Below are 26,849 nucleotides of genomic sequence, written 5' to 3'. Positions count from 1 at the left end.
CACACACACACACACACACACACACACACACACACACACACACACACTATAAGTTTTAAACAAACAATTTAATACTGGTACACAGAGATGATGATTGTGAAGCTTGGTTGACGTGGAGGAGTCAGCGGGTGGGATATTTCCTTTACTGCTAAATGATGAACTAGCAATTGGCTGAGCCATCAAGGGTTAACTCTCTCACTCTACAAGGCAGTAGGAATGGAGGGAGATGTGCGCATTTCTCCTTTAAGTACACTGCCTTGTTAATTAGATCAGCTTGCTGAGACTGCAGCTGCTGCAAGTGCCCGCCGTCCTGAACCCTGGTGTGTGTCTTCCCCCCCCCCCCGCTCTATGGAAGATGGGGTAAGCGGGGTGCAGGAGCAGAGGGGAGGGGGACACCCTGACATTAGCCCCCCTCTTCCTTTCCTGCCCCCTGCACAACAAGCAGGAGTATTGGGGAGAAGCTCCAAGGGAGAGGGCAGGAGCAGCACATGGCAGTGGGGGGAGGGACAGCTGCAATTGCTAGCTTGCTGGGCAGCTGCTGCACGGGGAACTTAGAGGAGCGGGGAGCTGATGGGGGGGCTGCTGGTCCACCCTGGTTCCAAGTCCCCACCAGTTAGCTGCAACGGGCTGCTCTTCCTGCAAGCAGTAGACAAAGCAGGCGGCTGCCAAACAACGTTAGAAGGGAGCATTGCACAACTTTAAATGAGCATGTTCCCTAATTGATCAGCAACGTAACAACGAAACAACATTAACCGGGACGACTTTAAGTGAGGAGTTACTGTAACATGGATTACTTGGTCTTTCACCTTCAAGACAATGTTTAGATGTATTGTTTAACACATTGTATCTAGTATTTAAATAAATGGAATAGTTCAGTAATCAGTAGTTTACTATGCTGGTAATATTTACTTTGTTAGTTTAATACTAGTAAAGAATTATAACAAAACCTGCACCAATGATGAATGAGGAATAGCTGGTTGAAGCTGAACCCAAGCAAGACAAATTATACTGCTGGATAGAGGAGAGTGCTGTGAAGAGTTTGTAGACCTGCATTTCAGTTCCTTGTCTACTCTACAAAAACTTTTGAAAAAATAACACTGGAAGCCCTAGCATAGTTAGGCCACTGGCTGCTGACTGTTTCCACCACTGTTATTTAACCTAGCTGGTAGCAAGTCTAATCTGCATTATGCTGAAAAAGGTGTCAGCAGCCATTGGGCTTGCTAAAATAGGGTTGGCGTTAGTGAAAAACTTGTCTAGAACTTCCCTAGCGTAGAGAGGGCCTGAGGCAGTGAAGACCTCACCTCAAAGTGAGAAACACTCTCCGTCTCATAAACATTCCAGTTGTTCTTCCATGTTGGGCAGTACAGACCTTTCAAGATCCAAAAAAGGAGTCATTGTGGTTTTTGTTCCTCCCTGTACCCGCCATAGTTTCCCTTGCAAAATAAGGTGCCATCCAATTGGAGGGGAAAGTTTGAGCCCAGACGAAGTCTCTTAGGTGCTCATGAGAGAGAAAGCAGCACACAACCACCAGAGTGTTATAAAAGGCAGCTGATGTAGTAATAGGGTGGCTGCAGATGCTGCTCTGACAAGATCATTTCTCCGCTCACTGAATGTTCTTTCAAGAATGCGTATACCTTTTTGTTCTACTACGTTCTGGGTTATGGATTCTGTTTGACTAAACCACCAAGACACACAAGCTTTGTCTGCAAGAGGGAGCCTTATGTTATGCTGCCTGTTGAAAATACATCAGGAGTCTTCTGTATTAGACAAGATGCTTTTTTCCCCCTTCCAAAGCATCTGTTTGTGAGAGAGACTTTTTTGAAATGGGCTCTGCCACACCTTCCTGTATACAATTTTGTTGAGGCTGGTGCATTTAATAAACAGTGTAAAACTGATTTTACAGCATTCTATTCAAGATTAAGACCAAAATAGAGCCCTGATAATACAATTCTGGAGAGCTCAAGTATTAATAGAAAGTAAAGGACTCTTTATATGTATTATTAAAGTTTACACAAACTGAGTGACTTTTTTGTTTTGTTTCCAGCTGCTGCTGGCTTTCTGACAGTTTCCAGTGTCATCACCATGTCAGCCCCTTTCTTCCTGGGGAAAGTCATCGATGTAATTTATACAAATCCCACTGGAGATGTCACCGACAGCCTGACCAGCCTCTGTGCCTTGCTAAGTGGAATTTTTGTGTGTGGTGCTGCTGCTAATGCTATTCGTGTCTACCTCATGCAGACTGCAGGTAAAAACAAAATGGGGTCAGGAGACTGTCTCCCTCTTTGCCATAGAAACAAAGTATTGTATAATGGTCTGAAAGAAGTCCCTGAAGCTAGCGGAGATCTTCTCTGACATAACTGTCAGTGTACTTTATCACCTAGGATGCGTGTGTTTTATCCCTTCCAAGAGAGTTGTTAATTCATTTTTATTTGATGTTGAGAGAGATCTTAAAACTCATTTTGTATAGATTCCAACATTTTATAACATTTTAGCATGACTTCTGTGTTGCAGAGCCTTGCACCAAGTCAGTAACTGGTGTGGGTGTGGGTATTTCTGTATGTAAAGTTTTGGTATGTCATGCTTTGCTGGAAATAGTCATCCTTTTTGCTCCTTATAGGACAAAGAATTGTGAAACGACTGAGAGCAACTATGTTCTCTTCTATTCTGAAGCAAGAAGTTGGGTTTTTTGACAAAACCAGCACAGGAGAACTGATTAATCGCTTGTCTTCAGACACAGCACTGTTGGGCCGTTCCGTGACTGAAAACCTTTCTGATGGACTAAGAGCAGGAGCTCAAGCATCAGTTGGGGTTGGAATGATGGTATGTCTGTCATCTTCTGCCTCTCCCTCACTGCTCACAGCAGGTTCAAGGCTGTATAACTTGCTATCCAGTAATGGCTGTGTGTGTGTGAAGGTTCTGTAGTCTGCTATAAAAGCTGTTGTGCTTTGTAGAGGCAGACTTATTCCCCTGTTTTCTTAATATCTACAATCCCCTTTACACTTATAAAATTTGCGGACGATACCAAGCTGGGAGGGGTTGCAAGTGCTTTGGAGGATAGGATTATAATTCAAAATGATCTGGACAAGCTGGTGAAATGGTCTGAAGTAAATAGGATGAAATTCAATAAGGACAAATGCAAAGTACTCCACTTAGGAAAGAACAATCAGTTGCACACATACAAAATGGGAAATGGCTGCCTAGGAAGAAGTATTGCAGAAAGGGATCTGGGGGGTCATAGTGGACCACAAGCTAAGTATGAGTCAACATTGTAACGCTGTTGCAAAAAAAAGCAAACATCATTCTGGGATGTATTAGCAGGAATGTTGTAAGCAAGACACGAGACGTAATTCTTTCGCTCTACTCCGCTCTGATTAGGCCTCAACTGGAGTATTGTATCCAGTTCTGGGTGCCACATTTCAGGAAAGATGTGGACAAATTGGAGAGAGCAGAGAAGAGCAACAAAAATGATTAAAGGTCTAGAAAACAGACCTCTGAGGGAAGATTGAAAAAAAAATTGGGTTTGTTTAGTCTGGAAAAGAGAAGACTGAGAGGGGACATAACAGTTTTCAAGTATGTAAAAGGTTGTTACAAGGAGGAGGAAGAAAATTGTTTTTCTTAACCTCTGAGGATAGGACAAGAAGCAATGGGCTTAAATTGCAGCAAGGGTGGTTTAGGTTGAATATTAGGAAAAACTTCCTAACTGTCTGGGTAGTTAAGCACTGGAATAAATTGCCTAGGGAGGTTGTGGAATCTCCATCATTGGAGATTTTTAAGAGCAGGTTAGACAAACACCTGTCAGGAATGGTCTAGATAGTCCTGCCGTGAGGGCAGGGGACTGGACTAGATGACCTCTCAAAGTCCCTTCCAGTTCTATGATTCTATATACTCCATTGTAATAAACTGCGCCTGCAGCCAGTTACGAGTGTGCTACAAAGTGGATACTCGCTTCTGTATGACAAGCCATGATAAGAGAGATGGGGGAGGAACTCTCATTGTGTTCTGTCCTTTTCTTTTTTGAAGGATCGAAAGTGAACTGTGCGCCACATTTCTTAGGTTTCCCCATTCATATATCACCCAGAATATAGCTGTCAAGTGGCGTGCGCCTGCATCCATTGAAATTGTAAATGGAAGTTTTGTCATTGACTTTAATAGGAGCAGGAGAGGGCACAAGGGGCCTGATCTAAAACTGGGTGAAGTCATGTGCATTGGGCCAAAGCCTTGTTGAGCAGGGTCAGCCTTAAATATCAAATTACTGATAAGAATTTTGCAATGGATAATAGACTGAGGCAATGGCTTGCGTAGGTAGAATATCAATAAAGGGTTTCAGTGTTACTGATGCATAGCAAGCAAAACACTTTCTGGTGGTGGGTCAGTTTCCTAATTTTTAGTACATAAAAAACTGACACTTCCCTCTCCTCCCCCTGTTGTTTATCTAGACTGAACTTTGTTACGTTACCTTATCTCAGAGAATTGGCAACTTGGTGGCAATCCTTTTTAAATGATAAGCATGGTGGCTTTCTGGTGTCTGTTCAGGAAAGACAGACAGGAAAAGTCACTAATAAAAAGAGAGGCTTTCTAGTTTGGCAGTGCCAGCAAAAGTTGGCAAGAGTTTCTACTCTGTAAAGATTTAAAGCATTATTTAAGTCTTAAAATTTTATCTCTGATAAGATATATGGCTTTCAGTCCTCTGTTAAAGTAAATGTTATGGGCCTGCCCTTATCCCACAATATAGATTGTCTAAGAATAATTTCTCATTAATTTCCATGAGGAGTTCTGCTTAAAAATTGCTGGCATGGTATGGTCCTACTAGGTTAACAGGGGGGGAAAAAAATTACCTGGGGTGGAAAGGCTATTGTAAAAGTGCCTTACAGTCTATCATATTAGTAATACATCTGTAGGATCATTTTTTAAATGTATCTGCAAAATTTTTATCTAGAACACCAGAAGGAAAACAACCAAATGAAATAACATGCAATAATAAAATTAACACTTTTAAAAAAGCCGTCTTACAGTATTCGGCTACTTTTGCATAGATGCTTTGATGCAGCTTGTTAATTGTAGGTGATGACCTTATAGGACAATTAACTAAATCCATTCTTCTGACACACAAGAAAAGTAAATAGGAATTACCTTTGCTGGGACTGCTAGTTTGCCAGATGGTAAAGAATATTGGTGATCTCTTCCATTCCTCAACCCCACTAAAATACTATGCAATATATCTGTTCTCTACATGCCCTTAAGCCAAACTTTCTCTTCAATATTTCATTGTTGATGGTGATACTTTGCATTTCTATAACACCTTCTGTTAAAAGATATGAAACCTTTTACAAATATTAAAAAATTAAGCTTTTTAACACACTCAAAAGGGAGCTAAATAGCATTGTCAATTTACAGACCGGTTAAGTGACTTGGCCAAGCTCATACAGCAAAGAAGTGGCAGAGTCAGAAATTGAATCCAGACCTCTTGACGTGCAGTCCCTTGTTCTAACCAGTAGCTAACATTCCCCAAATGGAATAGAGGAATGGGCATTTTGTCTGTAAGAAATAGAAGACAAAGGAAAGAAATTGTGACCACACTAATTTTACAGACATCTGTTGAAAGCAACCACACTGCATTAAGTCTATGTACTAGTGTATTTTAGCAAGACTTCTTTATTTGTATGCCAAAATATTAACCCCCGGACACTTACTTCTTCTAGTTTTTTGTTTCTCCAAAACTTGCTGCATTTGTTCTGAGTGTTGTGCCCCCTCTGGCTATCATAGCTGTGATTTATGGAAGATATCTGCGAAAACTTACTAGAATGACCCAGGATTCCCTTGCAGAAGCAACACAGGTAATCTTGTTAAGAAACTTAAGATATCATGTTAGATACAATTAAGTTAAATAAATATTGTAGAGTTGCCGAGGTGCTGAGGATAAGAATACCTTTCATTGCCCTGAGTCAGACCTGTATCTCAGTACTAACATTCATTTTTTTTAAAAAAGCTTTATCTACAATGTAGCATGAAGTATCTAAGATCATACAAGATTTAGGAATTCTGCTGAGAAAAGGTTAAGGGAATTGGGTGCTTTCTCAGTATGAGGGGGAGAAATCTTATATGGTTTGGGACCTGGTTGTGTGCGTGGGACTACCTCTCTCCTTGGGCCATACTATTGCGTTTGAGATTACTAGAGTTGCTCCAGCTGAGCTTCTTAGTATAAGAGGTAGCAGCCAGCAAGTCATTCTTTGTGAGTGGTCCTTGATGTTGGAACTGACCCCATGCTCCCCCTTGGATCCACCTGAGCCCAGATTTGTTAACCTTAAGGGCATGCTGCAAAGTTAATCTTTTCTCGTAGACAATTGGGGAGGGGTTAAGATGCAAGTTGGAGGGACCTCATTATTAAAGGGACATCTTGTGGAAGGGATTTTATTGTGTGTGCTGGGGCATATTTATATATTGTAAAATAAAACTACTTAGAAGATGGTAGTGATCTCCTTTAATAGCAATGCTGGGGACAAGATCTAGCTGAAATATCCACAGCCTTCATCTGTGTAAGCCCTGGAATATCATAGTTATAGACTCCTTGGCAAATTGACCTGTGCAGAAGAAAAATTAGCCTTTTGTTCATCTCTCCCATCCAAAAGAAGCTGATCTTTTTGAAAACAGGTTGGAGATTTCCTACTAATGAGGACTTTGCCTCCTATGCTTTGCAGAGGTTGAAGAGGAGGTAAAATTGTACCATTTTCCAGTGCTTTTTTTCTTTTAGATATGCTGCTCCCAAATCCTATCTTACCTCTCATGCCAGAGCATTGTTCTAGCATAAGATCATGTTGGTGTCCATTAGTAAGCAGTCTGATTGCATTTGGATACTTCTAGAACTAACATTTTTTGTTCATTTGAAGTGAAATTTACCCACTTAATTGGAATTAAGACTAGTCGGGCTAAATTCATACCTAAAGCAACTCCATTGAAATGAATGGCGTTATGCAAGCAACGAATTCAGCCTTTTCTATTTAGCATAGTATATATTAGAGTATTTGTTTTGTTTTTTCTTCGTCATAAGAACATAAAAACTGCAATACTGGGTCAGACCATGGTCCATCTTGCCCAGTTTCCTATCTCCAGCAGTGGCCCATATCATAGTTGCAAGGGGAGCATACAGAACAGGGTGATTATGGAGTGATCCATGCTTGTCTTTTGCTTCCAGTAGTCAGAGGTTTAGGGTTACCCCAAGCATGGGGTTGCATTCCTGACCATCTTGGCTAATGGCCATTGATGGACCTATCCTCCATGAACTTAGCCATTTCTTTTTTGAATCCAGTTATACTTTTGGTCATCACAACATTCCATGGCAATGAGTTCCACAGGTTGGCTGTGCATCATATGGAAAAAGTGCTTCCTCTTGTTTGTATTCAATCTGTTGCCTGTTAATTTAATTGGGTGAGCCCTGTTTTTTGTATTATGTGAAAGGGTAAATGTCACTTCTCTATTAATTTATTTCCACACCATTCATGATTTATAGACCTCTTTCATAACCCCCTTTGTCCTCTTTTCTAAGCTGAACAGTTCTAATCTTTTTAGTCTTTCCTTGTATGGAAGCATTCCATACCAGTGATCATCTTTCTTGCCCTTCTCTGAACCTTTTCCAGTTCCACTATATCCTTTTTCAGATGGGGCAACCAGAACTGGACATTGCGTGGAAGTTTTCAGAGAAATATCCATGGTGACTCAAGATCTTTCTTGGGTGGTAATAGCTAATTTAGACTCCATCATTCTGTGTGTATGTGGAATTATTTTTTCCAGTCCGCATTGGATTGCACTTATCAATGTTGAATTTCATCTTCCATTTTGATGATCAGTCCCCCAGTTTTGTGAGATCCTTTATAATTCCTTGCAGTCTACTTTGAACTTAATTATCTTGAGTAATTTTGTATTGTCTGCAAACTTTGCCATTTAACTATTCACATCTTCTCCGTATCATTAATGAATATATTGAACAGCACAGGTCCCAGTACGCATCATTGGGGGACCCCATTGTTCACTTCTTCCCATTGAGAAAACTGACCATTTATTCCTATACTTTTGTTTCTTATCCTTTAATCAGTTACTGATCTATGAGAGGACCTTCTCTCTTATCCTATGGCTGCTTAGTTTCCTTATGAGCCTGTGGAGAGGGACTTTGTCAAACAACTGGATCACACCCTTATCCACATGCTTGTTGACAGATCAAAGAATTCTTAATAGATTGGTGAGGCATGACTTCCTTCTAGAAGAGCCCTGTTGACTCTTCCCCAACAAACTGTGTTTATCTGTGTGTCTGGTTCTGTTCATTAATACAGTTTCTACCAATTTGCCTGGTACTGAAGGCTCTTTGGTCTATAATTGCCAGGATTACCTTTGGAGCCTTTTTGAAAAATTGACATTATAGTTGACACATCAATTTGGGACAGTACTTCAGAATTGTCATCCAAAAAGAATAGTACTGATGTGGGGTTCTCTCCCCCCCCCACACACACATATCTCTGCGGTAAAGACTGATGCAAAGAATTCATTTAGCTTTTCTGCCATGGTTGTCTTCCTGGAGTGCTCTTTTAACATCTTTGTCATATAGTGGCTCTGCTGCCTTCTTAGCAAGCTTTCTGCTTCTGATACACTTCCAAAAACTAATAGTAATTTTTTTTTTTTTTTTTTTTTTTTTACCTTTAGCAAGTTGCTTCTCAAATTCTTTTTTGGTCTGCCTTATATTTTTATTTGCCAGAGTTTGTGCTCCTTATTTTCCTCATTAGGATTTGACTTCCAAATTTTAAAGGATGTCTTTTTACCCGTAATGGCCTCCCTTATGCTGTGGTTTAGCCATGGTGGGATTCTTTTGATCCTCCTGCTGTCTTATTTTTATTTGGGGTATACATTTAGTCTGAACCTCTATTAAATGGTGTGTTTTTAAATAGTCTCCATGCTGCTTGTAGACATTTTACTCTTATGACAGGTCCTTTTAATTTCTAGCATCCTCATTCTTGTCACAATTACAAATAATGATAAATAATACTTTTTAATGTTCACTCCTTTCTTGGGTGGCTTGTTTTCTCTAAATTAAGATGTTTAAACTCCTTTTTCTAATCACTTGGCACAATCCTCTCATACTAATACTCAAGCTAAACCAGTTTTGAAACTCTTTTTTCAAACTACCTTGACATAGTTACTGTTTCCAGCTTAATAGAATTAAAAAACAGAAGTGAGGGGAGGGCAAAATTTTCAGTGGTATTGAGAGACTAGGATAGTTGTACTGATTTTACTTTCAGGCATTCCAGAATGTGAGCCTACCATGAGTATCTGTATGTGTTTTGTTTTTTTGCTTTAATATAGTTAGCCGAAGAACGTATCGGAAACATAAGAACTGTTCGAGCTTTTGGGCAGGAGATGACCGAAATGGAGAAGTATACAAGCAAAGTTGATTACGTGCTGCAATTAGCTAAAAGAGAGGCATTAGCTCGGGCAGGCTTCTTTGGTGCAGTAAGTATATTATGGTAGCGAAGAATCCACAGAATATGATCAAGTCCTGGAAATCTGTGATTCTTTAATCTCTCACTCACTCACTCACTCACTCACTCACTCACTCACACACACACACACACACACACACACACACACACACACACACACACACACACACACACACACACACACACACACACACACACACACACACACACACACACACACACACACACCAATTTACCTTACATTGGATTCCTATAAAGGTACGAGAAGAATTAGTTTTTCCAGTTCTTTTCCTCTTCATATCATTTGGTGAAGTAGGGAGCTGAATACCAAATTCTACTGCATTTGCAAAGTCATGAGGCTTAATTCACATTCGTAGTTTACACCTCCCTGCACCAGCAGAGACCACTGTCTCTCACAGGAGATTCACTTTTGGGTAGGACAGGTGATACATATGCTCCCACCCTCCTTCTGTGGAACCCTAAGCAAAACCCTGTTCTAAATTTTGGATTGGGGTTCCATAGGTATCCTGCCAGACACCTGCCAGAATTGTGTGGGTGATGCCCTGAATTAGCTCGTCCCAGGGTTGTCCTAGCCATGGGCCAATTCCTAGGCTAGCACTGGTCATTGTGCCTCCCAGTAGAGATCTAGGTGCTTGTGTCCTAACAAAGTCCCTCTGGATAGACTTTCTGCTGCCATGGGCCCTGTGCCATGAGTTTTATCTGCAAAAGGTGGTGTTCCACAGGATTGAATTGGCCCATTGTATGATTTTTATTTTTAATTTTTTTTACTGGAGGGGAGAGAGGAGGGAGCCTTATTTTGGGGTTCACCAGGGTTAGGCCATTTTGTATCTAATAATTGTTGAAGGTGGGGCACAATTTCTTCTAGTGCCCATCACAGCTGTTCCTTGGTGGGGGAAGAGATCAGTTGGGAATGATGCAAAGCTGTCCTTTCCAGCCTGGAAAGTGAAAGACTGATCTTCAAGTGCCTGCATTCCAAACCCCTGTACAGTAGCATTTTACGTGGCGTCTGGATCACCAGACTGATTATTTGCATTCTAAGAAACAAAGAAAGTTAGGAAACTAAACATGAGCAAAATTTAGTCCTATAGAATCTTAAGATTACACTAAGGTCCACTTACTATGGAGAATATTCTTTTTTTTTTAAAAAAAAACAAAAGCCTTAAAAGAGCATTTTAGAAGATGAAATTGAATTTATAAGGGAAGATCCAGTTTTTCTTCACTGTCGTTTTTTTTTTCTTTCCCAGACTGGGCTTTCTGGGAACATGATTGTCCTTTCTGTTCTGTACAAAGGAGGATTACTGATGAGTAGTGCCCACATGACTGTTGGTGAACTCTCTTCCTTCTTGATGTATGCATTCTGGGTTGGAGTTAGCATTGGAGGTATGGAATGTGAAATACACTATGTAAAACATAAGATAAAGGAATTTTTTTTTTAAGTAAGGGAAAACATTGGTTTTAAAAACAAAACAAAAACCTCAAGTGTTTTGTAATTCTTTGAATGTCTTCAGTTAACCAATAGCTTACCAGTACAGAATGGTCTTTCTGAGAAGATTCACAAGTATTTTTCCAGTGAGTATGAGTCAATCAGTATTAATGGCTTTTGACTCGTTAAGACCAAATAGTTAGTTTAAAGCTTTCCCAAGAGAATGCAATGGTTAAATTTTTCAAGGTGCATTTCTTCAGTGTCCGGTTTATAATGCTAACTTTTCTTGATGATGATCTTTGTGTAGCCTATGATGGTGTTTATAATTTAAACAAATATTAAGGTTTTATTTGGATTAAAATGTCTTGGTCTCTGTTCAGAGAAATTATTTTATGAAGGAAGGCATGTAGGAATTAGCTGTAATTCCACACGGATAATTGTCTAAAGCTGCATTGGATCTTTAAGTGCCAGCAGAAGACTATTGTAGGGGATTGCCTTCTAGTGCAAAGGCAGAAAAGGACATCTCTTCTCTTTCCTGCTTTGCTCCTCTTCCCCTTCAGTGAAGATCAGAAACTGTAATCTGCTGACCCAGAGACTAACTGCCCCTCTTTAGGGAACAATCATCACTACTGCACACAGGCAAAAATGAGATAAGGTATTTCAAATAGCTAGCTTGTCAACTACTTGGAAGAGTTGTTTTTAAAGTGAGTCTGTTGCTTCTGATACATTATTGTACCTTGTTAGTTTGAAAACAGACATTGGCTCAGTGTTTCTGGAAGGGCAGTGAGGTCTACTTATACACTTTATTTTTCACTGGGCCCCTTTACTAAGCCCGTCTCCATATTTTCCATGATACTCAGAATTGTGCTCATGGATGCTAAAACCAGGTTATTTTTTCTAATATGTCTTCCATGTTCTTGGGTGATGCATAACGTTGTTGGTTGTTTTAGGTTTGAGCTCTTTCTATTCTGAGCTTATGAAAGGATTAGGAGCTGGAGGACGTCTGTGGGAACTTATCGAAAGAAAGCCAGAGCTTCCATTTAATGGTGGGTTCCTGTTTCTTTACCATTTTGCATTAGTGTTGTCTCTGACTGGTTATCAGGCATTTGACAACAGGTCGGTATTACTTAAAATTAACACCAGCTTTAAAATTCTCATAAAGAAGCTAGATTCAATGGAAATCTTCCTTGGCTACTGTCAAGTTATCTGGAGCGGCTCAGCAAAAGTATCAACCTAACGGCAGACTGTTAAGAAGCAGGGCACGCACCTCGATTTGGTTGTGAGTTCTGTATTTACATTTCACCAACCAAGTATCTAGTGTGAGCTGTGCACAACAACAGCCTTACCATGGAGTGTCTCAGCCTCCTTGGGTATTCCGAACTATATTGCCTCTCAGGTAATCTTGCCGTTGTGATAGATGGTCCCTTACACCAGAAATCACAATAATATTCAGGTAACTCCAAGTCCAAAAGGACCAGTCACTTACCTCAGATCAATTGCACTTTAGATCCTACACCAAAGACTATATTTGTAGCCAATCCTATAATAAAGTAACTAAAGATTTATTAAGTATGAAAAAGAAGTGAGAGTTATTTACAAGGTTAAAGCAAGTAAACATACACACACAAATTACTTACAGTCTTAGGCTCCAAAAGATAATAGAAGCTGCTGTAATATGCAAACTCTATAAATCCTCTAGGGTTAACCTAGGCTAAGCACTGGGGATCCCTTGCTCATGCTTAGAAATCTTGCCCTCTCCAAGTCCAAGAAGCACAGAGATGCAGTTTCTTCCTGTCAGGAATTTCTATTCCCTTACCCCAGAGTTCCCATGCATGTCTCCTCTTTATGGGTATAGGGGGAGCAATCAACAAAGTTTTATTGTGTCCTCTGATGTTCCACAACATTTGTCTGGTATCTATGGGCCTTCTTTGGTTGGGCAGGAGATAACACCTTCTGTGGTAAACTAGTATTTCACACTTGGAAATGTTTTTCTCCTGACTGTGGGGGTTTACAGTTTCAGAGCATACACTTAAATATTACCTTGTAACATGGGATACGTATATAAGTGAGATGACTGCATGCAGCAACTTACAAGCATTTCATAAAGTCTAAATACAGTTTCATAAACCTGATACCTATTTTAAGAATACTAACATGCCAGGTGAGCCAGACTGGTTCCAGCTTATGGATTTGCCAGTGTTTAGTTGAGGCCTAGGGTCCTTAGCATGAGCTGGCACTTGGTCTGCCAGCATCACATCTACGTTCTTTGCAACAATATTTTATTGATTAAAGAGATTTTTCATAGAAATTATAAACACAGAATTTGAATTCAACAGTTCTTCATTCAGGGTGAACTAATGAGTTTATTACCTGGCCTGGTTCTAATTCTTTAGACACAAAACGTATTACTCAGCATCATATTAGGCCATCTTTACAGTATGAGGATGGAGGGAAGAGAAGGGGGTTTTGGTCAGGATTGCACTTCTTAATGTTCAGTATTTGTGCTAAAGAAGATATCTATTCAGCAATTAAAGACAGAAATGTGTTAAGGGACTAGAAGGGTGAAGAAAGGACTCAAAATGGTACAAATGCTTCTCTCTTAATGAGGCAAATCTCTAATTTATTACAGACAAATGTTCACATTGATCAGGTTAAGAATAGCTCATTGATTTATGCTGTTATAAATATTACACAAATTTAATAACCTAGTGATGTGGATATAACAAGTATATAGATGAATATAGTTTTCCCATGTTTAATTTACTATCTATGTTTTCCTCTATAGGTGTTATATTTTTCTCTTTATAAATCTGAGGGATACAGGTATTTAAAAAAAGCTCTCAAAAAAGGTAGATGTGCAAAATCCATCTACAAATCTGAGTGACATTTGTTCCTTGATGTTGTAATAAAGGTTTGTTGCCATCAGCACCTGAAATGTATTGCTGCTTTCTTTAGTCATTATCACCAGTTTGAAGCCAGCAAGGGTCATTCAGTGGTTAAACCCATTGAAGAATTTTTGGATAAACACCACTGATCAATGTGTACTTAATTCTAATGTGTACTTAATTCTAATCTGCATTTAATTAGTTCAGTGAGGTTATCATAAAGACAGAAACTGTTATTTGGACTTGATCAGTTAGATCCCACTGAACAAAAATCATGTATCACTTTTGGCACCAGGTATGTAGATAACAAATATCATAAAGCAGTATTTTTATCTTGGAGTTCAAGTGACACGTAAGAAAAACACTCTCTAGTTTTGTTCTCGAGACTTACATTGTCATCAGAAATTCTTTACAAATGCAGCTATCAGAGTGGGAGGGGAGAATATGGCAGCAGACCAAGTAGAAGTGTTTTGAGTGAGCTCTGGCTATAAAGAATAGGTTTTGCATCTTATTGTATGTTTTTAATTTTGTATCAATTGTTCTGTTTCTGCTTCTTTGGCTAGAAGAGCTAAGAGTTCTAATCCTGGCTCTGATGCTAATTCACTATGTCGTCTTTAACCTCTTTGCATCTGTTTCCAGATCTCTAAAATGGGGATGACTCTTATGTATTTGAAAGGAGTGTTATGAAAATTGGTCTGAATGATGCTTTTGAAGATGTAAATGCTCTTTTATATAAGTGGAAATGAGTATTAAATCTGATGAACTGGGGTTAAGATTTGGAGCAGAAAATGTTTGTCTCACAGGTAACCAACAATTAGCTAATGTAACCTCCTCCAGCAGTCTCAGACTTCAGCACATTACAAACTGGAGGTAACTTTTCCAAATTAAGATAGAGTTTTTTAATTTCCTTTCAGCATGAAACACATTCGTAGAGAAGAATATAGGTCTCTGCCTCAAGGATTAAATATGGAGGTGATTTCAGAACTAAGCATACAGTAAAGGCAAAACAGCTTTGTTGCCCACACTCAAACAAAACATCTGCTCACTCTTCTGCATGGTTCTGACCTTCACTTACTCCAGTTTTTTTCCTGACAATATCTCAGTATCCTAGTTAGACTGTTTTCCTACATGTCTCCAGAATCCAAAGAGGAAAAATAAAATTCTGTGTATAGCTTTGATTTTTTTTTTTTTTACATTAATATATGGGGAAATATAAAGGAAGGACTTGCTGCATCAGACTTCCTGTACCGTTGAAGCATTACAGTGCAGTTCATGGCAGGCATTCCAGAATAACTGGAATCAGAGAGTTTACTGATACAGTAACAGTTGTACCAAATAACTTAGTGTTGTTAAATTGCTATTGAGCAAATGCATCTTTAAATGAACACTTAATGAATTTACATATTTATCACGCAACTTAACATTTAGTACCTCCATGGTTTAATGTCGGAGAAGCAGTTTGAATCCACATGCAGCAGCTATTGACAGAGCAACTACAGTTGACCTAAATGAAGATAAGAGACTGGGAAAGAGGAGGAAAGCTGAGGGGAATGGAAAGTGAAACAAAGAAGCATTACAAATATAGTTAAACTTGCTACAGATGATCACTTATTACTATACTCACCCATGCCTATTGTCTATCTACCTGCTTACCAGTTTAATAAAGTGAATAAATTAATACCCTGATTGCACTAAATTATCCTTTGCATAATATGATTATCTGTTATACCTAGGGCTTTACTAAATTCATGGTCAATTTCACGGTCATAGGTAGGGCCCTACCAAATTCACGTCCATGAAAAATGTGTCACGGATCATGAAATCTGGTCTCCCTTCATGAAATCTGGTCTTTTATGTGCTTTTAGCCTACACTATACAGATTTCATGGGGAAGACCAGCGTTTCTCAAACTGGGGGTCCTAACCCAAAAGTGAGTTGCAGGGGACTCGCAAGGTTATTTAAGAGGGGTCGTGGTATTGCCAATCTTACTTCAGTGCTGCCTTCAGGGCTTGGCAGCCGGAGAGGGGCAGCTGCTGACAGAGGGCCCAGCTCTGAAGGCAGCAGCGCAGAAGTAGGAGTGGCTGTAGCATACCAGGCCATCCTTACTTCTGCGCTGCTACTGGCGGTGGCTCTGCTGTCAGAGCTGGGTTCCCAGCCAGTGGCCGCCACTCTCCAGCCATCCAGCTTTGAAGACAGCGTCGCAACCAGCCGCAATGCAGAAGTAAAGGTAGCAGTACCACAACCCCCTCTACAATAGCCTTGCGACCCCCCGACAATTCCTTTTTGGGTCAGGACCCCTACAATTGCAACACCATGAAATTTCAGATTTGAATATCTGAAATCATGAAATTTAAAATTTTTAAAATCCTATAACCGTGCAATCCTATAACTAGGGCCCTACCAAATTCACAGTCCATTTTGATCAATTTCACAGTCATAGGATTTTTAAAATGGTAAATTTCATTATTTTAGATATTTAAATCTGAAATTTCATGGTGTTGTAATTGTAGGGGTCCTGACCTAAAAAGGATTTGTGGGGGGAGATTATAGTTTATTGTAGGGGGGGTTGTGGTACTGCTATCCTTCTGCGCTGCTGCTGGTTGCGACGCTGCCTTCAAAGCTGGATGGCCGGAGAGCAGTGGCTACTGGCCGGGAGTCCAGCCCTGACAGCAGAGTCACTGCCAGCAGCAGTGCAGAAGTAAGGATGGCCTGGTATACTACTGCCACCCCTACTTCTGTACTGCTGCCTTCAGAGCTGGGCCCTCGGTCAGCAGCTGCCGCTCTCCGGCTGCCCAGCTCTGAAGGCAGCAGCGCGGAAGTAAGGGTGGAAATACCACAACCCCCCTTAAATAACCTTGCAACCCCCTGCAACTCCCTTTTGGGTCAGGACTCCCAACTTGAGAAACGCTGGTCTCCCCCAAGAAATCTGTATAGTATAGGCTAAGAGCACATAAAAAACCAAATTTAACAGAGGGAGACCAGATTTCACGGTCCGTGATTCATTTTTCATGGATGTGAATTTGGTAGGGCCCAAATGTACTAAATTACTTTCACTGCACCTATTGCAGGCTCCCTCTTGATTTCCTGTCCTCAAACAGTGAACTCGCATAACATACGGGTTTTTTGTTGGTTTTTTTTTTTTTTTTAATGTTGGTGTACTCTATACATACTTTGTAGGATTTACCGGGGCCTGAACTGCTTGTGATCCTTTAAGTCCTAGATATTTACAAGCTTTATGCTGTTTCAAAAAAAGAAAAAAGTGACATTTTTTCTTTGACCATTCACTCACAATAGCTTGTTCTGGTATTTCACAAACTGAAGACTTTCAGTTTTTACTGAGCTGTTGCTAAAGGACACTGTATTGATTGGTCTGTGTTGAATACTGTTCTGCCTTGGACTTCAGTTAATTCCATCAACCATTCTTTTTTATGTTAAAAATCTGAAAATGGCCATTAGTGACTTGTTTGAATTCAATCTGGAAGCAGATTTGTTCCAGTGACAGCTTGGCTGAGAAGCTAAGCATTGAATAGCCAATGGAGATTAAACTACTCTTGTTGGTAAAGGTATTGTATGCTGGGAGGTTTAGTCTCCATGTGTTACATGTTAAAAATGGTGGGGGACCCACTACAGTTTTGTATAACAGATGCAGCACTCAAGCACCTGGTAAATTGGTAATGTGATCTGTGGTTTAGCAAATGTTGGGTGCCTCTGTAGTAGCCAGCAGGTTTTATGGAAGGCTGAACTGCCATTGTGGAGGTTTTGATATATTTTTACTGTCATTCAGCTTCTTCTGTATTTTAATTCTTCATCATTCAGATGGAATTGTATTAAACAAAGACATGTTCAAAGGTGCTTTGGAATTCAAAGAGATCCACTTTGCATATCCAACACGTCCAGAAATTTCACTTTTCCAAGACTTCAGCCTTTCCATTCCAGCTGGCTCTGTTATGGCACTGGTTGGCCCAAGTGGCTCAGGCAAATCAACCATTGTATCTCTTCTGTTGAGGCTGTATGATCCCATCTCAGGTACGTTTATATGTTACTGTGACTGCCATTAGAAATAATTGATATTCTGCATCTAAGAAAACACTTTTCTGAACAACCAGTGGAGGTGTAATGGAAGGGTTCTGAGTTGAGGTCCCAGCCTGAAAGCTATGCAGAAGCAACACTTTCCTCTTTACGGGAGAGCGTGCCTCACATTGCTGGGTGCTTGATGCAGCAGTTCTGTAGAGTCCTCTCCTGTTCTGTGTAGGCACGGTCACTGCGACATGGGGCAAAACTGATGTGATAATATTAAAAAACAATCTGTGGAGTAACCTGCCAGTCATTGCCTCAGAGAGGGGGAAGAGTGGGCCCCAACAGTTTAAATAAGGAAAACTGTGTGTGTGGCGTAGCCCTGCTTCCTCCCCACCCACTGGGGAGAGACTAGCACTGCCAACGGTACTAGCCTGCGTCAGCCTGTGCACTCAGAAGCCAAGGACAACCCCACTGTACTTGGCCCCTGCACCCAAGGAGATTCTGTGGACACTTTTTTCTCCTTCACCCCCTCCACATCTCTACTTTCTTGCACCTGACAGACTGAGGCATGATCTTCCCTCATATGTTTAAATGAGCACTGTAGAGTGCCTGAAAAAGGACAGGATAAATAAATGCTCCATGAAGTACACCACCTTTGTAGGACTGAGAGAGAGCACATCTCTTATGAACACCTGAAAACTGAGTATTTTCCTCCACTGCTTTCTGCCTTTTGTCAGTATCTTATATCCTGTATAACTTAATGTTCCTTAAATTAAGGTACTATCACTGTTGATGGCGTTGATATCCGTCAATTGAATCCACTCTGGTTCAGGACTAAAATTGGAACAGTGAGTCAGGTAAGGAGGAGGGAGAAAACTTGTTCACCTTAGCCTCTAAGGATAGAACAAGAAGCAATGGGCTTAAACTGCAGCAAGGGAGGTTTAGGTTGGACATTAGGAAAAAGTTCCTAACTGTCAGGGTGGTTAAACACTGGAATAAATTGCCTAGGGAGGTTGTGGAATCTCCATCTCTGGAGATATTTAAGAGTAGGTTAGATAAAAGTCTATCAGGGATGGTCTAGACAGTATTTGGTCCTGCCATGAGGGCAGGGGACTGGTCTCGATGACCTCTCGAGGTCCCTTCCAGTCCTAGAATCTATGAATCTAAGCAAGAGGGGAATTTCTACGTGAAGGAAGAAATCTGTAATCAGTTACTACTGTCTCACTTTCTAATTTTGTACTGTTAAGGACTTGTTTACATGGACACTTAGTGTGCAGCAAACTAGGGTGAGACTCTACAGCACACTAACTTGCCATGCACTAACTAGTCATGTGGACCCTGCTACCTCATACTAAAATTTTGTACTGCACTGTAGATTCACACCCCGGCTTGCCGTACACTACGGGCAACTACGCTTAAAATGCTGCAACGGCGCAGCTCTAGTGCTTTAATGAAGACACTCTATGCCAGTGGTGGGCAACCTGCAGCCCGCGGGCCGCATGCGGCCCATCAGGGTAGTCTGATTGCAGGCTGTGAGACATTTTGCTGATGTTGACCACACGCAAGCATGGCCCCCCGCAGCTCCCAGTAGCCACGGATTGCCGTTCCCGGACAATGGGAAGTGGCAGCGGCCCGCCGCTTCCCATAGCTCCCATTGGCCGGGAACGGCGAACCGCAGCCACTGGGAGCTGTGGGGAGCCGTGCCTGCGGACAGTCAACGTCAGCAAAATGTCTCACGGCCCACAATCGGATTACCCTGATGGGCCGTATGCGGGCTGCAGGTTGGCCACCCTGCTCTATGCTGATGGGCGAGAACTCTTCTGTCGGCATAGTTAATCCACCTCCCTGGGAGGCAGTAGCTATGTTGATGGGAGAAGCTCTCCCACTGACATAGCGGTGTCTACACAGGAGGTTAGGTTGGCATAACTGTTTCGTTCAGGGGGGTGGATTTTTTTCACACTTTTGAGTGACGTAGTTATACTGATAAAAGTCTGTAATGTAGACAAGCCATTTGTCTTGTTTTCTCACAAAAAGGGAGAAACTCCCTCTTGCCCTCATACGCATTAATTAGTCACTGTCATGTTATATTATATTCTAAAATGGTAAATTCTCAATTAGTCCCAAACTGCTTGTTCCGTGGTCTGCAAGTGTCTGATTGTGTAGGTTAGTTAAGTAGCTCCTGAAAGATAGCGATCGCTGGTAAAATACCTCTTGTGTCGGGCAGTGTTTCTCAACCTTTTTGATACCAAGGACCGGCTTGCTGTCTTCCTAAACTGTGTCAGGGAGATTTCAGGGACCAACGCTGATCCACGGACTGGTCATTGAGAAACACTGGTGTAGAGGACTGGAAAGTACATGGCTCACAACTTAGAACATAAGTTGCTTGATTTTTGTGGGACTTTCTTATGAATAAATAGTCAAGAAAGGACCTCCAGAGGCTAATGCTGCAGATATGCATGACTGCTTAGCTCCATGATTCCCATTGATATTAATCAAAGTTACACAATCCTGTGCTTACATGCTGCTTTGAAAACTTACCTTCTATTGTCTAGTCCTTTTGCTTCCTTACTTACATAATTATTTCCATTATGAAGGCATGCTAATATGACGCTGTTGGCACTTACTTTTCTAAAGGTGCAAAAAGTACACATTCAATTGTCCCTTAAAGAGGAGCCACCCAAACAGTTTGAAAGTAGTAGTCTTTTTACAGAAAGTCTTCATAACATGACTGGCTGGCTAGCTAACTGGGGTATCACAGCCCAGTTATTTTTCTAATCCAAATGTACTTCACATTCCAAAACATCATCTGTATTGCAAGACAGTACCACCGAATATCTTTCATGTAGGAAGAATCTCTTTTTCCTTCTAGGCGTGTCAACATTTAGTTTTTCTTGATTTTAAAAATCTCACTTTGTCCAGTTTTGAGTTACCAATAATAAAAGTTACAATACGAAACTTTTCTGTTTCATACAAAGAGCAGTCTTATCTTGTCCTGAACACCTTCTCATTGTACATCATTTGACTTGCCTTCTATTTCCTCTGCCTGTGTTTACACTTTCTTGCTGTTTCAGTACACAAAGCGCACAATGTGGGTAGCCTTATTAAGAAGAGATGACCTGTAGATGCAGCGAAGAATGATATGCCTGGTATCCTAGAAACTTGGGTTTTCTGAATGAACAGATAGCCTTGAACTCCTTCTGAAATATTAGGAGTCAATGGTCATGTAAAGTGTCATTGGAAAAGTTTTCCTCAGATTTTTTAATATTGACTTACTTTGACCTCTGACCTCCATGTTAAAATAATTGGGGCATTATTCGTTAACCCAAAAACATTAGAGTGTACAATAAATCTTAAAACTCTGTCATCTATTTGATCCTTTAAAGGGGACTTATTTTACTTGAGATTTACTAAGAAAACATATGTACTATAGAGATACCATATGAGCTATGTTTTTGCATTTATCAGGAACCAATTCTGTTCTCCTGTTCTATTGCTGAAAATATTGCCTATGGTGCCGAGGACCCTTCTATGGTAACTGTTGAAGAAATCCAGAAAGTTGCTGAAATAGCTAATGCTGCCAATTTCATCAGAGACTTTCCAGAAGGATTCCACACTTTAGTTGGAGAAAAAGGCATTCTCCTTTCAGGTATACCTCTGACATATTTTTTTGAAAAAAAGATATTGACACAGTAGAACAAAAAAAAGGCTTTATCCAGCTTGCTTTATCAATCAGTAGCTTTTGTTGGAGTACTGTTGTCCTAAGCACTTAATCCCTTCTTCCCCCAACATAAAATCCATTTCAGTAACTAGCAGAGATCAGTTCATGTCTAGTTACAGTCAGTTTAGATCTTTAGTTTCAATCAGAACCTCTTCTATTTTACCTTTCAGTTTAATTTAATAAAACTTTTTTCTTAGGTGGGCAGAAACAACGAATTGCAATTGCTCGAGCGCTGCTCAAGGTAAGCTTAAAAAACAGGTAGCTATTCTTTATTTAATTATTTCAAGAAGGAAAAAGAGGGGATGAGTCTTTCATTGGGGGGAGTGAATATCTTTTGAAATATTCAAAGTTCTGTATATTGATGAGGGAGTTGGAAGAGGAAGAGAGAGATGGTTAAGGCAATATATTTATTTCAAGTTTTACCGCCCTTTAATTTCTATTATGCTTGCTGCATTCTTTTTCCTGTGGTTAGGCTCTGACTAGAGCCACTCTGTAAGGAAGACTGTAGGCCAAGATAGAATGGTTCACTTAATAAGCCTTGCTCAAGACCAGGGATGATTTCCACTTTGAATATGGTGTCAACGTCCTTGCACAACTTGGTTTCCAGCCAGATTCATGGCGTTGCTAATTATAGCTTGCAGGGCACTTCGGATAAAAACCTTGGTTTGATGAAGTTTAAGTAGAATACAAACCAATGGCTCTCCCATGTCTTTTGGGGGAACCCCTTGATGTCGTTAAGAATAGAAACTCCATGCCTTTTATGAAGGAGAGTGAGGTTTTGGGTGAGTTGACCGTCTTCTGAAGATAATATTTTTTCAGCCTGTAAGTTCTAGTGATTGTTGACCAGAGGAAGGGGGCCTTTATTTTAATGCCTAGAATCTATAAATTACTTTTCATAGATTTCAACACCAGTGGACCCTCATCACCCTTAGTAATGCACACTAATAGATTCCATCTTAACATAGTCTGTTTGGTGTTCGCTGTGTTTTTAGCATTTTAGATGATTGCAAATTGTGTTCCTTAGGATATGTCTGCACTGCAATTAGACATCCGTGGCTGGACTGTGCCAGCTGACTCGGGCTCCCGAGGCTCGGGGCTGCGCAGCTGTCTAGTTGTGATGTAGATGTTCCTATTTGGGGTGAAGCCTGAGTTCTGGGATCCTCGCAAGGTTCTAGAGCCCGGGCTCCAGCCCAAGCCAGAACGTCTACACTGCAATTACACAGTCCCGCAGATTGAGCGCTGCACATAGGCACGGGCCAGCCATGGGTTTTTAATTACAGCATAGACCAACTCTTAAAGACTTGTGTTGCTTTAGGAAGTTGAGCTGCATCCAACTCTCTACAAGAGAGAGATGAAGGAAGAATGTGGTGTTGAAATGCAAATTGCATTGCTCCTTTTGTGTTTAACTAAATCTCTTCTGCTTGTTCAGTCTGGTTTTGCAATAATTCTTGGAAATACATGCTGTGGCAATTCCACAGTACACTATGGTTCTTTACATATCCAGTGTGTGTTCTTGGCCTCTAGTGGTAGGTCTACACAGCAAAGAAAAACCAACATCTGGCTCAGGCTGTGGGAATGTTTCATTGCTGTGTAGACTTCTGGACCTCAGGCTGGAGCCTGGGCTCTAGGACCTTGTGAGGTGGCAGGGTGGCAGCCCAAGCCTGGTAGCCTATGCAGCAGTGAAACAGCCCTGCAACTGAAGTGGGCCGGCCACTTTTTTTTCCCCTGTGTAGACATATCCTCAGTGGCCTGGTGCATTCCAGCCACCTAGGAAGTTGCTGTCTCCCAAATGCAAGATAAATGTTGTGCTCATGTGTAACAGGAGGGAGACTGCTTATAAACAAACTATAGGTGACCCGCGTGAGACTCTAAAATCAGGGGAAACAGTGAAATCGACCCTTAAGTGCTGCCAAATGCACAAAGTAAACAAACTGAAAAGATGAGATTTATAATCTTTGTAATAGTGATCTTAGGTGTTAAAGTAACAGTAGTAGGTGAAAAAAAGATAGATGTGATATTTTTATTTATATTCTATCCTTTTACTGTCTAGACTTATTACCTACTGAGTCTCACGTTGTAGTCAAGTCTTCTGATGAAGCAAATAATCTTGCTTGTAGTTTTAGGTCTATTTGTGAATTTTTTTATACATAAATAGAATTTGTATCCTTCAGGTCTTGTATAACTTTGTTTTTAATTATAATTTTACTTTGTTCTTCAGAATCCTAAAATTCTTCTTCTAGATGAAGCAACAAGGTAAGGAATAAAATAAAGTAAAGCTAGCAAATGTCCTATAATTAGAGCAGGAGACTTGGAGTCAGGAGATCTAGGTTCTGTTCCTGTCTGTGTGTGACCTTAGGGGAAAAAGTTAAACGACTTGCCCATCAATGGAATGGAAAAATACTTAAAGATGCTCTGATGAAAGCCACTAGATTAAGTGCAACAGACAGTACCTTATTACTTATTAAATAAAATGTAACTCCTATGAAATATTTGTGATTTACATGAATACTAAAACATTACACAATCTCAAAGGTTTTTGTATTTCTACTTTATGAAAATATTAATGTTCGTAAGTCCTGAGTGGATAGGTATAAGTACACCACATCCACTGTAAGTTATTCAGTATTAAATTTCAGGGGTGTATGTGTGTGATATGCATACTCAGGATGGACTGTCTGCACTAGACTTTCACTAAACATTTCTCACCATTGCTACCACTGGCTCAGCTTCATTAATGGTAGCAGATGTAGGAGCTGTAGTATGAAATCCTTGCCCCACTGAAGTCAGTGGGAGCTTTACTGACTTCGGTGGAGTCAGGATTTCACCCCTAGTGTAGAGAGGTCTCCAGGCAGCTGCCAGTATTGTAAGCACCAAGTCAACTAATTCTGCTCACAATGAGTCTACATGACTCGGTGCTTAAAATGCTGGCAGCTGCCAATGCTTTGTCTTCATTAGCAACTCCACCATTATTACCCTGTTGGAAAGGCAGTGATGGGAGAGCTTAGAGAAAGAAGCCTAGTGTAGACCAGGCTATATTGATTTTAGAGAACAGTGACACTTATTTTTTCTTTTCTTCTGAATTAGTGCTTTGGATGCTGAAAATGAGTATCTAGTGCAAGAAGCTCTAGATCGGCTTATGGAAGGGAGGACAGTCCTAATTATTGCTCATCGTCTGTCTACCATTCAGAATGCTGATTCTGTTGCAGTTCTTGACCAAGGCAGAATTACTGAATGTGGAAAACATGAAGAACTTCTTGCAAATCCAAATGGACTTTTCAGGAAACTAATGAAGAAACAAGCTTTTCTTCAGAATAGTAAAACTTTTGCATTAAATGTGTAAAATTCAGAGAGAGAGAATTTTTAAAAGAAAATGTATGAAAGGAAGTATAAGGAATAGAAACTTACAAACTACAAAGAATATAACTTGTTTCTAGTTATGTAAAGTAAATGTTCTATTTTTTCCAAAGTGTACAAAATATCATTTTGAAACTTAGATGTGTTAAACTTTTTATTCAGAGATTTTTAATAATTATTGTAACTTTTTAAATGTCCACAGCACTGAAATTGTTTTCAAAGTGTATAGATTCTTCTGCTTTGTGGTAACTTAATTGATTCAGTATGGCATTTTCTCTATTTTAATGCATTGTATAGCAATGAACTCTATTCTCAAGCAAGTTCCTAATTTTAGGGAAATTAAAATCCAGAACCTGGTAATTTCACCACCATCTCCTCTTGCGTACCAGGGACCTTTTGTTTTCTGGGCTTATCACTGTACTTTGACTTTAAAAGACTGAAGTTCAGAATTGTGTGACAGTAGTGGCATGAGAGAAACTCTTCAGTCTCCTTTTTCACATGCTGCTTTTTTCTCTTCCCTTTCAAAATAAAACTGGAAGTTGAGGGGTGTAATCACCATCTGCAGTAACTGTAGATAATTATTTATAAACAGAAGTTATTTTAAATTATTTGGAAGCTTGGATGGGGAGTAGTACTCTTGAAAGCTTCAGGTTTTACAGCTAGGGCAAAGGGAGCAGAATTGCTGCTTAAACATTAGTTTGTAGTAGAAAATTCTAAAGTTTGCATGCATCTTCTCATTGCTGTATTCTTCTGGTCTTTACTTTCATTACACTCCTAAAGGTGACCTTTGAAGGAACAAACAGTGCGCTTGTGCACTTTTTTGCCTCCTTGTAAAGGGTATATAAATCATGCTCAAAGCTTTATTTGCAACTTTTTTCTATTCTCTGTTAGAAATTCAAGTCTTGTTTGGCTATGAAGACTCTGGGGCAACCAGAAAATTAGTGAAATTACAATATCACAATAAAAGACTGAAAGTTGAGCAACTGAGATGGGAGGGAATATTTAGTCAGTTGTTTAACACTTCCCTAACTCCCATGACTACCTGAATGCTTGGGTGAAAAGATGCTTCATTAAATATGCAAAACCCTTGTCCCTTCAACTAAGGAGAAGTACACAAAAGTGTGAGAGCACCAGCAAATCCAAGCAGGACCAAATTTGATGTTCCTGATACGCAAGTTAAAAAAACAAACAACCCCCTCCCCCACTTCTAATACAGACCTTTTTTTATTCATTGTGGAGAAATAAACAAAAATCCAAAGCCAATTTAAAAAAACATTCTTTTGCAACTCACCTTAAGAGCAGTCTATGCTGGCATAAGCTTATGCATTGTTAAAACAATTGTAAGCAGCAGGTGAATTTCCTAGTACAGGGTAAGGCCTCAGTAAAATGTATGCTTGAGAATGTTTTAGGAGGAAAACCTCTACCTTAGTTATGCCAATAATTAGGGTTGCCAGGCATCCAGTTTTTGACAGGAATGCCCAGTCGAAAAGGGATCCTGGTGGCTCCGGTCCGCACTGCTGACCAGGCCTTTAAAAGTCCAGTCGGCGGTGCTGCAGGGCTAAGGCAAGCTAGTCCCTACCTGTCCTGGCACCGCGCTGCGCCCCGGAAGTGGCCAGCAGGTCTGGCTCCTAGGCGGGAGGGAGGGGGGGAGACCTGGGGCTCCGTGCACTGCCCCCACCCCAAGCACCAGCTCTGCACTCCCATTGGCTGGGAACTGCGGCCAGTGGGAGCTGGGGGAAGATGGTGCCTGCAGGCAACAGCAGCGTGCGGAGCCTCCTGGCCCCCCCTGCCTAGGAGCACAGTGCCAGGACAGGCAGGGAGCCTGCCTTAGCCCCGCTGCACCCCTGACTGGGAACCGCCTGAGGTAAGCCCCAGCCCGGAGCCCCCCCTGCACCCCAAACCACTCATCCCCGGCCCCATCCCAGAGCCTGCACCCCTAGCTGGAGCCCT

The 26,849-nt window shown here is 40.7% G+C and overlaps 1 protein-coding gene across 1 annotated transcript in view; it reads left to right on the top strand.

Annotated features, from left to right (window-relative positions):
- Positions 1-26,403, top strand: part of ABCB10 (ATP binding cassette subfamily B member 10) — a 39,812-nt gene extending 13,409 nt beyond the window's left edge. Inside the window, exons 2-13 of the mRNA XM_024213813.2 lie at positions 2,045-2,245; positions 2,618-2,820; positions 5,700-5,834; positions 9,346-9,492; positions 10,748-10,883; positions 11,877-11,972; positions 17,627-17,836; positions 18,605-18,684; positions 21,293-21,473; positions 21,743-21,786; positions 23,764-23,798; positions 24,630-26,403. Coding sequence (XP_024069581.2) covers positions 2,045-2,245; positions 2,618-2,820; positions 5,700-5,834; positions 9,346-9,492; positions 10,748-10,883; positions 11,877-11,972; positions 17,627-17,836; positions 18,605-18,684; positions 21,293-21,473; positions 21,743-21,786; positions 23,764-23,798; positions 24,630-24,885 — 1,724 coding nt within the window. The 3' untranslated portion in view covers positions 24,886-26,403. The remainder of the gene's footprint in view (positions 1-2,044; positions 2,246-2,617; positions 2,821-5,699; positions 5,835-9,345; positions 9,493-10,747; positions 10,884-11,876; positions 11,973-17,626; positions 17,837-18,604; positions 18,685-21,292; positions 21,474-21,742; positions 21,787-23,763; positions 23,799-24,629) is intronic.
- Positions 26,404-26,849: the final 446 nt, after the last annotated feature.

The sequence above is a fragment of the Terrapene carolina genome, unplaced genomic scaffold (genome assembly GCF_002925995.2).
Source record: "Terrapene carolina triunguis isolate 2854851 unplaced genomic scaffold, T_m_triunguis-2.0 Scaffold85, whole genome shotgun sequence".
Lineage (NCBI taxonomy): Eukaryota > Metazoa > Chordata > Testudines > Emydidae > Terrapene > Terrapene triunguis.
Note: the sequence above shows the minus strand (reverse complement) of the source record. Positions and strands in the feature narration are given on the sequence as shown.